Below are 15,658 nucleotides of genomic sequence, written 5' to 3' on the forward strand. Positions count from 1 at the left end.
GAAAACCGCCAATGATTTGAAGAGCCTCTGGATCAGGCCTTTAAACCCAGCTCCTGCAATTTGGCACGCCATTCTTTGTGCAGCTGACTAATCCTTGTCCCAGTCCTGTACTCTCAGGAAGATGGTGCAGAGCAGTGTGCTAGCAGGCTGTAGGGACCACCCTCCGAAATGGCGGAGGGCCTCTTTTCACCTTGTCTTATGCATGCATAATAGCTTGAGCACAGCTGTGTCTGCAGACCTACATTTCCTGCGAAGCTTTGTCTTCTTTGCAGCTGGATACCTGAACCACCTTGAGCTGTGGAGGGACTTGCAGAGATTTAGAGGCTCTGAATCAGATGTCTGGCAATGGACGGTGTTGGAAACTATTAAACTTTTGTTCGTTGGTCCTCATATGGAGGAAGTGAGAGCATGGATCTTTAACCTCCTGGAAATGATTAGAGATGAGAAGCACAAAGGAGGCCTTGATGAACATTTTGCCCCTAAGCTATGTGGTTCCTAGCTTTCCGGCTCCTGCTGCTAACATGCAAAACCAGGGCCTTGGTTTTTAATTTTTCTTACTGTTTTTAAACAGATACTTTTGCAAATGTAAACATGCCCTAGCACTGAAGGTTTCCAGCCAAATTAAAGAGTCAGCACTGGAAAAATCAGCCTTCTGAGACAGGTCAAATACAAGCAAACTCTGGAGTTCATTGGGTCCATATGTGTAAACTTCAGCTAATATGGGATAGACCCAGGGCAGCACTTACCTTGCAGAACTGAGCTAGTTTCAGAATGAAAGGCTGGAACTGTCCTTAGGGATGCCTGTGGTCTGAGCAGTAGATTTGAATGTGTTGAATGAAAAAAACCCCATGTCCTGACTCTTGGTTACATTTCCATTCCACTTTATCCCTTCCCACTTAACAGGAAGAAAGAAGGTTGGGAAGGAAAATGTGCTGTTTGGCATTAATTCTGACAACTCACATTTAGACATTCTTATCTGGGACCATGCTGGGTTTAATAATCTCCAACTACATGCCTATAAAAGCTTAATTTTGCTATGAGGATGCATGCCTTGCAGCCTTTAATTTAATAACCAGGAAGGGTTTCTTTATAAGTTCTACCACCTGCAGTAGTAATAGAAATCAAGACACTGCCTGTTATTTCTTGGGCTTGATTGACATTTTAGCCAACATGGAAAGATTCAAGCCACCTACTACCTTTAATTTTTTTTTAATTATTTTTACCTGTAGTTTGTCAGAGCTTGCTATTAAAAGGAAGAACTGATGAGTGTACCTCTCTGAAGTGAGGAGCTTTTGCTTATAGCAGCAGATGAAGAAATATTCTTCCTGCCACTGCACTGTAATAGTGGGTTAGTTAGTAGGAAAGAGTTGGTAGGAGAGGAGGTAAAATGACAAGAGAAATTATGGTCTAAAAGCAGGGTCCTTAAAAGGTATCATTATTATATAGCAATCCCCCTAATCCCACCCCCGTCAGCCAACAGAAATGCCAGGAGATCTGCAGCACATGTCACCCGGCTAACCTGCCTGAAAGGTGTTATTGTTGCTGGTTCTGCTGCTTGGCTCAGAAATGTCTCTGAAGCTAAAGAGCTACAGGAAAGGAAGACAGAGCCCCATTAGTTAGGAGAATGCCAGAGGTGAAACTGCAGTGCCTCCCTGGTGCTAGTACATCATTAAGGGTCCCAGAGGAGTGTAGGAGGTGGAGATGCTTGAAGGTTAGATGGGCTGGGTTATTCCTTAACTCATGCCTTTTCATTGAAGAGCAGAGGAGGTACACGTGTTGTGTGTGGTTATGCAGTGTGACAGGAATGCTGAGAAGGGCTGGAAGCCTCCAGCTCCAGGCGACAGGGTTTTTAGATTGTGAAGACGGAGGTCTCATTGTCGGAGAGGCCCTGACAGCGTCCAGTTAGGCGGGGCATGGGACGAGGCCCAGTGGTGTCCAGCTCCATGGTGAGGGAGCTTAGGAGCTGTTATGAAGCATGGTGGTGTTCAGGGCAGAGGCAGAAGCTCCATGAAAAGGTTCTGCTTTGGAAAGACAGGCAGAACAAGTGGAATGTAGGGACTTTTATATGTGTTTTCTTAAGGTTTTGATAACTGAAAAGCTTGATCAGGTTTCATCCGTCCCTGGAGGGAGAAGGGACTTGAAATTGCTCAACAAATATCCCTACGCCAAAGGTTTTAAACCATTGGACATCTGTAATCCTACAAAGCATGCCAAGATGCCAAAGGCCTTAATGAGATTCCTCATCAGCATTGTCATCTCACCCCTGTGGAAAGGGGAACTAATGCCTACAACAAAACATTCAAACCTGACTGCCTTCAGTGAGACTTCTCAATTTATCATTGGGGATATAAAATGACAACGGAGCATGTGTTTTCAGAGCTCTTTTGAACTGGTCTGAACTGCATCATTATTGTTATGAGTCATCAGGTCATTGGCCTGTGTATTGATATCCTGTTGGCATGAGGCCAGAAGATATTACCTTTCATGTTGAGCCTCCTGGACCTTCAACATCCAGTCCTTGAATGAAGCAGGGTTACTTGTCAACAGGTCACAGACGGATTACAGATATAGTGATTTGGTCTCATTTGTGTCTTGCTCCCTCAGGTATTTGGTATTCTTCATGTATTTAACAGCCAGAGTAGTTAACAGTTGGAATAAATTCTCAAGAGGAGTCCTCACAGTAAAGCTGGATGACTTTCTGAAAGATATGTATGAATCTATGCCCAGTTACTTCATGCAGTAAAGGTGTAAGTTGAGAGGCTGAAATTCTGTGATCTGTGATGCACACAAGGTCAAAGTTGGTAACTGTATTGAAAGCTGTGATTCTGTGAATGCCCTAGCATCATGACTGAGAGTACCCTAAAAATAGGAATTCAGCTTTTTCTTTAAACAGGTGTATTTTTTATTACATCAGGACTATCTGCCCTAGATCTCTCAGCTGATGTTGTTTTAATAGATGTAGCTTCTGGAACAGCTTTGTCTTCACGAGCACAGCGTAGCCAAATCTATTGCTTTGCATTTAACCTGTGTGATTGCAGTTTGGACAATTGCCTAGACTGGCAAACCCTAGTTTGAACTCTAGTTGATAGAGCCAGTCTGAAGCTTCTGCAATCTCTCAGCCACAAAGATGCTGTGATGGCATCCCCCCCACCCCCTCCTAAATTAAGGAAGAATTTAACTGATAGGGATCCCAAATATTAGGTAAAGTGAAACCTAGAAGAGAACCTGAAAACTGAAAGAGAAGGTAAAACCTATCATTGGAGTAGCCAGGTCTTGAGTGCAGATCACTTCTACTCTAACTTTGTTTCAGTTGACCCTACCCTCTCTTTCTCCAGAAAGGGCAGCAGTTTCCCTTTGCTTAGCACAGAAGGCAAGGCTATGGAGGTGCTATGGCAGGCAACCTAGTCCCTTTACACCACTTAACCGTGGCACTGGCGATGGTTCCCCCGCTCTAACAAAAGTAAAATCGAGCTGCTGTTGTCTCCAAAACCAATGCTGACGCTCCATCTTGGATGTGAAAATAACTGCTGAGATGGCCCTGTGTTTACGTGTGGTTTTTTTGCACATTCTGCAGAGAATCAGAATAAATAGAAACCCTTTAAACAGGTTATTAATTAGCCTTCCTCTGACACATAACTTGGTAGGAAATCCATTAGTGGATGTCTGGGTGAACTCATTGCTTCTAGAGCAGCTTTATTGTTTTCTGCTTTCTCATTTTCGTTGCAGATCTGAAGCCCTGGGTGTCAAATTTCACCTATCCAGGCGTGTGTGACTTTTCTCAGCTTGCACTGGATGCCAACAGGAACCAGCTTATTGTGGGAGCAAGGTAAAGATAATCTTTTAATTAGTCCAGGGTTGCTGCTCAAGCTCTTTTCCTTCAGGTTCTGGCTTCAGAAGAGAGTGTGTTTCCATCTTATGCAGCCAGTGTCCCCCTCAACAAGAAAGCTATAATTTATGTAGAGGGATTTAGAATCCTAGTATAATTGCAAAGGAGAGAAAATTACTAGAATTTAAAAAAAAAAAATGCAATCAAAATGACTGGCTAATGAAGTAGAATGCTGGCATCTCCCTCGGTATTGTGAATGTTAGAAGAGTTATAGTAAATCATTCTGCACCATCCCTCTGCCAGCACAGAATTTGACTTTATGGTTTATTTGCCATGGCCAGACTTTCCCTCTGTGCCAGGTTCATCTACGCACCGTTGTATAAGTCATAGTGGCGATGTAAATGATTGCTTTCTTCTTTCTTAGAATTCACTCCACAACCTGTTCACTTCATCTTGCTGATATAGCCAGATCCTCACCTAACACATTTTGGTGCAATTTTGTTGTTCTGGCCCATTGTATATAATTAGCATATATTTTCCTTTATTTTTAAACATTATTTTTATTTAGGATGCCATAAGAGGAGGGTGGAAACACACAAGATGAGCATAGGCAAGCTCTAACAAATCTAGAGCTGCATTTGTAACAGGGAAAAGAACTATGGTTCAGTGAAATAATGTATGTCAGGAGTGGTTGAATCATGAGCCCCAACAGCAACTATTTTTTATTGCATAATAAACAGATAAGACAACCCAAAAAGAAAAGACTAAGCATGGTCTAACAAATCAGTTTAAGTATAACATTTAGAATCAGATAACACTGTGGTAGCAGTCTCTGCTGTTAATGAAAATGGAGGAAGAGACTGCTTTCTTCTGGATTATTCAGCATCAGAGGACAGGAGGATGAGGAGCAGAGCTGGAAGAACTCATGATACAAACAAGAGAAAAGAGCAAGATGTGTAGCAGGGGGAGAGTTTTTTGCTCCAGAGACAACTGAAGTGTGATTTAATATACATTTTCTGTGTATATTTGTGCAGTAAATAAGACAACTTACCTTCCTGTAGCTGTTCAGATTGCCAGAGGCCCTCCTGCTTTTCAAGCCGTGGCTTTACCTGTGCTGAAATCTTTAAGCAGCAATTATTAATATTTATTACTTCAGAATGGCATCGCTTTGGGGACGGCCATGAACAGTGCCTTCTGCCAGGCATTGCACAAACACAGGCACGTCACTCTGAGGAATTTATGGTTTACATAATTCAGCTGCACGGCAGGTTTCCCCCTGCGCAGATGCTGCTAACGCTGAGGCGCTTCACCCCTGCTCCAACCCCAGTGACGCATCCTGGAGGAAGTCTCTGTCTCCGCAAGAGTTTGTACGAGTGTGGTTAGACACGAGGCTACAATAGCGTTATAAACATGGGAATGACAGCAAATTTGGCTTCCCACTGGAGGTACAATATATTGCAGTGTATTGCCTCATGAGGAAGCAGTAACAAGTATTTATAGAATTTGCTTGGAAAAGTCAGTTTTCATGAAGGACTACCCACCTGACTGGGAGACTGAAAGTTTCGATGGTGCTACACAGCTCTGCCAAGCAATTCTTGATAAGAGTTAATGGAGGTGTAATTTCCCAGGGTGGTTTTTTTTGGTTGGATACAGGCTTGGTGTGGGGAAAGTGGGGAGTGCAGAGCCCTTTCCCTCTTCACCATCTCATTTCCACCCTGTGCGAGGTGACAGGGAGAGGTGCATGAATATGGGGGTGTGGATGGGGTCCTCGGTGCTGCACAGCTCTGGGCACGCTGCACTCCTGGAACTGTGCCAGAGAAATGGAAACGGGAAGTAAAGCCTTTTCTGTTCCCTCCTTCCCTGATAAATCCACACCTTGTTCTGGACTATTTTTAGGGGTGATTTTTTGAGTCATTAATTGCTCGTGCACCATCTGCTTGAATTTGCAAATGAAACAATACCTCAAAGAGATAGGAGCTGTCTCTATCCATCTCTACAGGGTGTAATTTATGAAACCTAAATTTAAACGATAACCATGTTCAAATGTGCTACTGTAGATCATATTAGTAGCAATGCCAGCTATTCTAGGGTTGTGGAAGGAGTTTGGGATCAGGGTGGAGTTTATAAGTACTCCCACTTCTCAATTTCCTGGTTAACATCATTCTCTTAGATGATAGCATTATAAATTATTTCAGACTAGTTCTTTCTGTCTCTATTTAAAAGCAGTATGACCTCACCACAGCATCTCTTTGGCTTAGTTCATCCTGTGTTTCAAAGCTTCGCAGAAAATGCTTCCTAGAAGAAAAGAAGATCCTGGGGCTCACGAGGGGTTTTGGTTTCAGGAATTGGACACAGCGTGACTGAAACCGTAAGAGGTATTGAGGGCATGCCATGCAGACAGGGAGCTGGAATAACGTGAGCCTCAGATTTTTAAGCTTTATCCTTATCTGAGAGCCCTCCCTGAGTGACTGGTACTGTCTGAGTGCAAACCAGAGGAGTTTGATAACTCCACTGACCAAACACCTGTCAAGTCAAAATCCCAGAAACAAAAGAATTAGTTTCAAAAGCCCACCATGGTTTCTAAGCAACGTATTTACTTGTCACATCATTTGTAAAATCCAAACACTTGCAAGTAAGGATATGAATAGTTTAGAACATTGTAAATCTCACGCTACCCATATCATGAGCCACATTTCATTAAGTATAAAAACACACATTTCAAAAATTCATAACCTTCATTTTGACTCATAGTTTGCATGTTTTGTTTTTGCTTTAAATGTAGTGTTAGTATTTTCATGTACTGCTTTTCTTCTGTGAATGAGTGATTGTTTTGAAATATTTGCTGCTTTTTTCAGCTCTTGAGTGCATGTGATTACTATTTGAGTTTATTTTAATGGGAGGAAAAACAATTTTCTAGGCCTTGTTATTACTGAGAAAAAACTTGAAGATATGATCTGAACAGCTCAAAAAACAAGACACATAAATCCCCCCATGCATTAAAAGACTGATGATTTTGGGAACTTGAATCCTGCTTTTTCTGTGCTAGCTATCAGCAGTGCCATTTTTGTCCAATTGTCCTGCTTTTTTGCAAAACACTTCCTTCTTTTCATCAAGAATAAGCCTTGAATTCTTCAGGCCTGAGAAACCTTCCAAGTCAAAGCCAATAAAGGAGCTGAAATGGAAACTGATTGCAGCCCTGACTGTGTAGAAACTTCCATCCTTCTCTAATAGCATGATCTGGAATACTTATTGTCTTTACTTTCAATCTCTTTCCCATTATTAGATTTCAAATTTAACTCTGCTATAAAACATTCCTAGTGAGCAGTTTGCTTTTATTAACTGAGGGTCTATTTGCTCTACCTAAACATCTGAAATCAAAGAGTAATGGTGAGGAAATGGGTGGCAGTTTCTCGCAGATTAGTGTCACATAATGAGCTATCGTTTTGAATTATAGACACAAGTTGTACATACGCCGCCATGGCAGAAGAGCCACAGAGGAGATTATTCTGGTACCAGAACAAAGGCTAGGAGATTGGGACACTGCTCTTTTGTCAGTAATACAGCTGGTGAATGGACTGGGAAGAACAGCTTGAATGAGCTGCTGTATAATAAATGGTTTAACAAAGGAGATAAGCTGAATTTCCTAATTCGATGGGCAAGCAAAAGAGACCTGTGTTAAGAAGTGGTGACTTAAAAGATACAGCTGTTCGAATTGATGGTATCTGCTTGCTGTAGCTCAGGGTCGGATCTAGATGCTGTCAGAAACCATGGAGAGCAGCAGCCTGCCTGGCAGCCAGACAGCCTCAGAGCCTTTGCTTATGCCAGTGTGCCTGTGGTGTGATGGGGATGCCAGAGGTGATGGTGGTGGGGCAAGAGGAAGACTCAATCCCCATTCCTGCAGGATCTCCCAGCTCAACTGTCCAATGTTCTTCCTTTGCCTTTCCCCACCGCCCTTCCCTTCCCTATCCATAGCAGAGACATCCTGGCCTTCTCCCATCCCCAAGGCAGTGATTTCACCTGCATGTTGGAGCAGCAGTGCTCTGCTCTCTCACCTGTGCTGTAGGCAGGGTGCCTAGTCCCCGGGGAGGGTGCGTTTTATGGAGGAGGTACCATGTGTAGCTGTGACATCCCACCTTCTTGAGGAGACATACTCCTTGAGACTATCTCATTACTGTCTGGGCAGAGGCAGGAGCCAGTAAAGAAATGATGATATGAAAGACCCTGCTTGGAGTCAAGCCAAAAAGCATGCTTCAGAAGAGCTCCCTGGCGAGGAGAACATAAAAGGTTTAAAGGAGGATGGTTGAGATATTGTGTGACAATCTGGCACAACGGCAAGCTGAAGGGAAACAGCTTGGACAACAGGAGGATGGTACCCAAACAAATGGCTGCACAGAGAGTGGCTGGGAAGCCCTAAGGGAAACATTTGACTTTTCCCAGAAGGAAACTGTGGGGGTGTCAGTTCAGGGCAGTAGCCTGCTGGGGCTGCGGGTGTGAGAGGCATGGCTACAAGGGTTGGCCATTTGCAGTGAGTGGAGGTGTTACTGTAGAAAACCAGCCAGAAAGTGTCACGACCAGAAGTCCTCATAGTTCTGCCTGCCAAGGGGGCCATCAGCTCCATCAGGAGATGGGAAAGGACTGTCTCTCATAGCTGTCGCATGGGGAACTGCAGCTCAGGAGCCCTTGTCACAAAAAGTCATTACCAAGAAGAGCCTGGAGGCAGAGGGCAGTGAGCAAAGGCTGCATCGACAGACTCAAAACTGGCAAGTAAAGTGCACGTCATTCTGGACTGCCAGACTTCTCTGCAGTAAATGTCAAGCAACTAAGCTGCTGGTGATGCAGGTCTGGATGCTTTGATGGTGGTGATTTTCATACTTGATTTAGAGCTGAACTGAATGTGCCTGTTAATGCTAAGTAGGTAGGTGCATGAAAGGAGATATGGTTAGTTTGGGGAGCAGGGAAGGTGCTATATGAACTTACAAAGGTTGTTTTAGGGGAGCACAGCAGCCTGGACGCACCCCTTTCTGGCCATTATTGCTTCTGGCTGTATAAGCATTAAACCAGCTCTGGATCATGCAGGCTTAGGAGCTGAAGACTGAATGGAGTGACTGATGTCCCAAAAGAGTTGCTTCAAGTTGCAGCTTGCAGAAATATGGCAAATTGTAAATATACTCTAGGACCCTCAACCAGCAGGTTTGGCACCCTGAGTTTATTGAAAGTCTCCGGTGTGTGATAGATTAGTCTGTCAGACACCAGGTTTCATGCAGATTTCTGGCTGAACATAGGCTCTTTCTTGCCTGCTTGGCAGAAAGCTCCAGAGCACTGCAGTAAAACTCTCAAAGCCTGTGCTGCTTGGAAAATATCATGCTTACCCTTGGGCACTTTCAATCCTGTCCAGACCTGGACTGCCACTGAACCCTGAAGAGAATAAGTCTCTGCAGATTATGTTGCTTGGGCAAAAAGCATTTTACAAACCAGAAAATTCAGCAGCAGAAGTCAGGTCAGAGTTGATCCATAGATTTAGAGTATCAGCGTTGGGCCTAAATTCTGTCAAGGATACTTTCTGTTGCCAAATGACCAGGGCTCCTCACCAACATTTATCCTCACAGGGCTTCTGTGAGGTAGGAAGGCACTGATAATTTCACACTATAGATGGGAATCCGAGGCCCAGAGGGATTAAGAGCAAGCCTGCCCTGTGAAACAGCTGTGATGCTGAGACTTGTAAGTTTATAGTAGATCTGAAAGGTAGTGCAGTGCCGCATCTAGCACAGCTACTCCTGCAGTGAAACGATGCTTTCTGAAGGTACCAGTCAAAGTCTGCGTAACCTCAGAGGTCTCTACACTTGGCTGATGTGGACATAGCCAAAGCTCTTCTATGGACTCACGGAAAACCTGTGGCAGAGATGGGATTTGGACCCTTTACTGCTGTATTTCCACTTGGTAGGTTAATCACTTGCTCTCAGCCTTGCATCTCCAAAGAAGACATAAGTCTTCAAAATGCTGATGAAAGTCTGTGAGTCCCATACACTTACACTGGGACAGTGGGGCTTTAGCATGGCTGAAAAAGTCAAGTCTCATATAGCATGGAGAGACTAATATGCAAACAAGTTGACATTGGCCAGAACCATGTGGGCATAGCCAAACGTTAAATAGTCCACAGGCTTGTCCTGTTATCAGTCAGGAATGACATGCCATTCATCCCTGACTACAGGATTTGACTCAATACTTTTGTGAGACAAAATGACTGAGCTGAGTTACTGCCATTTCTGATGGCTCGCATTAGTATCGCACTGTCTTACGCCAGCTTTACCCCCTACTAAGTCACGTTTGGCTGAGAAATTACCTTGCCAGTTGAGGTATTAATGAGGACGTGAGCAAGCAAAGAGCATGATAATGTTTTTGATTATATCCAGATCGTAGGAGGGTAGCTGAAAGCGCTGCTGCAGAGAAACCTAGAAAAACAAATACCATCCTTTCTCACTGTGATTTTTCCTAATTAAAGTCGCATCCTTGTATCAGGGGCTGGAGAGGGGCAGATAACATGGTGATGTGAGAAAAAAAGGACGAATCAGTCTCTGAAATTAACAGACACTTTCAAAGGACCATTGATATTTTTTAAAGAAGCTGCCTGACCTGCGTGGTAAAGAATATGATGAGGTGAGAAGCCTGTGATTAGACATTGCAGCTAGTTAAATCCATAATTGGGGGTGCATGGTTTCTTTACACAAGGAACAAAAGTGTGATTTAAAGTGCGGGTTGTAACCTTTCTGGTTGAGCCTGTGATAGTTCAGAGGGAGATTTTCCTCTCTGGTACTATGCCAGGTGAGGTCAGCTCAGCCTTTGTATAAGTGTGGAGGGGGTGAAGCCCCAGCAGGGTGCCTGGTTCTTACCTATAGAGTTTGTGTTCCTCTGTTGCTCTGTAAGGAGCCTGAATTTGCCATACCCCAAATCTGTGCTGTCCCTGATTTATACCCCTTGGGGAGAAGGGGAAGAGGTGTAGACAGGAAAGGATGGAAGGAGAATTTTTGTAATTGTGGGATTCTGGGAACTTTGGAGCCTGGCCCAAATTTTGTTCAAAGTGTACGCTTTTTTTCTTAGTTAAAATTTGTGCATTTGCTCAAGTACAGAACGTGAATTTTAATTAACTCAGAATAAGTAAATCAAAATGCTATGCTGTAGCACTGTCAGGTTGCTGGGCCAGACCAATGCACAGAAGAAGCCACAGCTGTAGGAGAGCAAAGGGACAGCTTTGCCCCAGGTGCTGTATGTGGAGAAGAGGGTGAGGCAATGACAGTCTCTGGTCTGTCCTCTTTGTCGGCAGAGAAAACAGTCGGTCCTTCAAATCTCCTGCAAGGCAGTACCACCTACCTCTCTGCAAATGAACTCACTGGCATGGTAGCCCGTGCACTTTTGCCCATCATCGGAGGAACCCGGCTATCGGCTGACTCATGGCCACTGCCTGTGCAGCCAGTGCTGTGTGAAAGGCAATCTTGGTTCAGCACAAGCTGATAGGAAGCATCCTTACACAGCGAATTGCAGACCTGACTGGAAAAATATCTCATATTCCAGATAAAATGAAAATTTGTGATACCCTATCACGAAAGCAGCCACCCATGAGAAGTTCACTTGCTTTAGTAACACGCTGAGAATAATTAAGTTTGAAGATTGTATTTCAGAGAGTGGGGTGCAAGCAAACACAAGGTCAGGATATTTTGGCAAAAGCCTTGGAGGCTTGGACCTAATGTGTTTTACAGCATCACAGGATGGGGTGGCAGAGCAGTTTCCTTTTGCATTACTGAAAATACTCTCTTGCTCTGGTTAAGTTGGCGATAATGTCAGTTTTATATGGCAGGGCTCACCACAGTAACTTGCATATCACTTTATATCCAGATGTTTAGGTGCTAAGCCTACTGTTCTGTGCCACTGCGAAGGTATAAAGAACACAGCAAAGAGAAGGGATTGGTTGGCAAGAACTTAAGCTCACCAGCCAACTCTATCAGTATTTGCATACGAGTCATGTTGAGCTCATCCCAAGTTTGAGGAAAGCCTGACAGAACTGAGCATGTTTGTCAGCCTAAGTAGGCAGGGGGCGGGGCTGCCAGGGAATATTTGAACGATAATCAGTGCATCAGAAGAAGATGAATTTTACAGTTTGGCTTATGAAAGCACAGCTAAAAGTGATGGGAAAATAGGAGATCAAAGGTCCCCATATGGCTAGGGGCCATACCAAGGTGCTGTAAGTGCTCTGTGACTCTGCTAACTGGATGAGAGGTGGAGAGAAGAGCTGTCAGTTGCATGTCAAGAGAGACTTGAGGTGGCATGTGGGATAATACGTGATCATCTGAGAGATGGACTCACTCTTCCAGGAAAATAAGAGCAAACCCACACACGAGTTTTGAAAATTTGGCTCAGTTTCCATCTCTGACGTTTTGAAGAAACTCATCTAGTGAAACAGAGGGAGGGAAATGTAACAAAAAATATGGAAATTGGCCCGCATTTTATAAAAATGTTCCAACAATACTACAAAAAAAATCCGACTCTGAAGTGTGTACATACAGCCACCCTGCAAAAAACAGCTGGTTCATGGTGTCTCAGGAGCATGGCAAACACTGTCACCTCCAAGGAGGTGGGATCATGTTGGAGCGAGGCAGTTCCTCTCCTATCCTGGGGAAAGAGAAGGGCCAGAGACACCAGAGCCAGCTTGCTGCTCCCCTTGCGAGCCAACAGAAGAGGGGACATGGCTATCGGTCCAAGGTTCAATCCCCTTCCTGCTTCTCCCTCCCATGGCAGCAGCCATCCGTCTAGATTTCTGAATATTGGTATAGTCCAAGGATGTCAAAGCTATGCTGTTGTCCTGCATGTTCTGCAGCTATAAGCATCTGCCTCTTGACTCTTCCTACAGCTGGCCCTGAGTATACAGCATTGAGCCTGAGCAGATCTGTGCCATGCACCCTGTGCCATTAAAGCTGATGGCAGTTCTCCTCCATTGTCTGGTATATAGAGGATTTGATTTTCATCCTTGTTTCCACTAGGAAGTACTAAACGGGCCTCAGTGGCAACCCAGAAACAGTAGCTGGGACCCTGGCTTAATCTGGAAGCTGCTGAATCAGAATGATATGCTGCTTGCATAAGGAGCCTCTTCTAAGAGGATGCTTCTCTAGCTCTGGCTGGATTTATCACTGAGAAATGTTGCTTTGGGAAAAGCAATTGCTCATACAGCAACTGCATCATATTACTGTATGCTGTTTAGTATGGTTCTCTGTTGAACATCTATTGATTTTTAAGGAAGAATGATGTACCAGACAAGTTTTTCTTCAATAGAAACAAAATTACTGATGAATAAAGATTCACCTTGTAAAGGAGATGCTGGCGTTCCACCTTTTCTCCAGGATGCGTATGCTGGGCCCTTGAAATGAATCACTGGAGTAGCATTTGCAAACAGATCGTCACATCACACTCTGGAACAGGCATGTAATTAACTCCTTGTGAGAGCAAAGGCCAGAATCATCCTTCAGGAGCTGAGTTTCTTGGAATGATTGGCTAGTTCAGAAATGTGGATAACCGTCTGAGAAGTTCAGCCACAGCTGGACCTGCGTAGAGGCACTGTGCGTTAATCTAGCATGAGATTTGGTAGTCAAGAGCCCTGGGGTCTGATCTCAATTCCATCACTGACTTGCTGTGTGCTTTGGAGAAGGTCATTTAACCTTTCTCTGGCTCATTTTCTCCATTAGTATAAGGGGCGAATGATACTAACCAGCTCCCAGGGAGTCGTGAAGCATGACTAAGCTGTCTTTGTCATGTACTGTGGAAGTACAAAGTATATCTAAGGCCTCCAGGAGCAAAGATAGGAAGAGCTGACAGGAGTTGCTGGCTCCTAGCCCGAGGCTCAGCCCCAGCACGTGGCTTCCAAGAGTGCCAGAAGGGAGCATTAGGTTTGTCACATGCATAATTCTGTGTCTTGTTTCGTGTTGCCCAAAGGACCTTGTTCTGTTAATTATTTTTCTTATTATCTGTGCTGTGACAGTTGTGAGTCCCTCTTGCAGACCTGGCTTCTGGTTGCAGCACAGTTTCCTCCCTGAGGAGGGGAAGTGGAGAGGGAGGTGCTGGGAGGTGCTGATGTCTTCTCCCTGGTATCCAGTGATAGGACATCACTGTGTGGGAATGGTTCAAAGCTGAGCCAGGGAAGGTTTAGACTGGACATTAGAAAGTATTTCTTTACTGAGAGGGTGGTCAACCACCAGAACAGGCTTCCTAGAGAGGTGGTCGATGCCTCAAGCCTGTCAATGTTTTACGAGGCATTTGGACAATACCCTTAAAAACGTGCTTTAACTTTTGGTCAGCTCTGCATTGGTCAGGCAGTTGGACTAGGTGATCATTGTAGGTCCCTTCCAACTGAAATGTTCTGTTCTGTTCTGTTCTGTTCTGTTCTGTTCTATTCTATTCTATTCTATTCTATTCTATTCTATTCTATTCTATTCTATTCTATTCTATTCTATTCTTATTCTTATTCTATTCTATTCTATTCTAAAGTGCAGGGAACACCTTTGCAGAGCATCATGAGCCCACTTGAGTCTCCAGTACCTCACCTGGGTTGTGTTGGATGCCTGTTTCAGTGCAATAATAGCCCCCCCAAAAGAAGAAGCGACTCTTAGAATCATAGAATCATAGAATGCTTTGGGTTGGAAATGACCTTTAGAGATCATCTAGCCCAACCGCCCTGCAGTGAGCAGGGACATTTTTAACTAGATCAGGTTGCTCAGAGCCCCATCCAACCTGATCTTGAATGTTTCTAGGAATGAGGCCTCCACTACCTTTCTGGGCAACCTGTGGCAGTGCTTCACCACCCTCACTGTAAATAATTTCTTCCTTATATCCAGTCTAAATCTATTTTTCTTTAGTTTAAAACCATTACTCCTTGTCCTGTCACAACAGGCCTTGCTAAAAAGATTGTCCCCATCCTTCCTATAGGCCCCCTTTAAGTACTGAAGGCCACAATAAGGTCTCCTCACAGCCTCCTCTTCTTCAGGCTGAACAACCCCAACTTTCTCAGCCTGGCCTCATAGGAGAGGTGCTTCAGCCCTCGGATCATTTTTGTGGCCCTCCTCTGAACCCGCTTCAACAGTTCCATGTCCTTCTTGTGCTGAGGGCTCCAGAGCTGGATGCAATTCTTCAGGTGAGGTCTCACCAGAGCAGAGTAGAGGGGCAGAATCACCTCCCTTGACCTGCTGGCCACGCTTCTTTTGATGCAGCCCAGGGTATGGTTGGCTTTCTGGGCCGCAAGTGCACATTGTAGGGTCATGTCCAGTTTTTCATCCACCAGTACTCCCAAGTCCTTCTCTGTAGGGCTGCTCTCAATCCCTTCATCCCCCAGCCTGTATTGATATTGGGGGTTGCCCCATCCCAGGTGCAGGACCTTGCACTTGGCCTTGTTGAACCTTGTGAGGTTCAACGTGACTCTTCACTCATGACTCTTCACTCAGTTCTCTTCAGCTTTCCCTAAATGTTTTTTTTTTTGCATCATCAAACATTATTATCAGCTTCTGTTGGCTTTTTTTCTGCTTGCAGGGTAATTGTCTGTGTATAAAGAGAGGGGGCTTGAGATAGCTTGCCCTGTAGTGAAGGAGGGTGAGCTTCTCATGTCTACTGTAAGGTGCAGGCAAGTAGCAACATGCAAGCAGGTGTACATGTCTTGTAGTGATACAGACCAGCTGAGATAAAGCAGCATATCGTTGGTCCCTGTGTGTGTGTCAAAGTCCTGAGAGGTTCTGGTGGTTCAGCATTAGGGATCTCGTGGCTCCTGATTTGCTAGCAGGGGTTGTTCTGAAGCACAGAGAG

General features: G+C 44.5%; 1 protein-coding gene across 3 annotated transcripts in view; it reads left to right on the forward strand.

The window, feature by feature from the left end:
- Window positions 1-15,658, forward strand: part of SEMA5B (semaphorin 5B) — a 138,802-nt gene that overhangs the window by 13,670 nt on the left and 109,474 nt on the right. For all 3 annotated transcript variants that reach the window (XM_075710035.1, XM_075710037.1, XM_075710036.1), the window contains exon 2: window positions 3,727-3,826. In XM_075710035.1, the coding sequence (XP_075566150.1) occupies window positions 3,727-3,826 (100 nt within the window). The remainder of the gene's footprint in view (window positions 1-3,726; window positions 3,827-15,658) is intronic.

The sequence above is a fragment of the Pelecanus crispus genome, chromosome 5, assembly GCF_030463565.1.
Source record: "Pelecanus crispus isolate bPelCri1 chromosome 5, bPelCri1.pri, whole genome shotgun sequence".
In the NCBI taxonomy this organism is placed as follows: domain Eukaryota; kingdom Metazoa; phylum Chordata; class Aves; order Pelecaniformes; family Pelecanidae; genus Pelecanus; species Pelecanus crispus.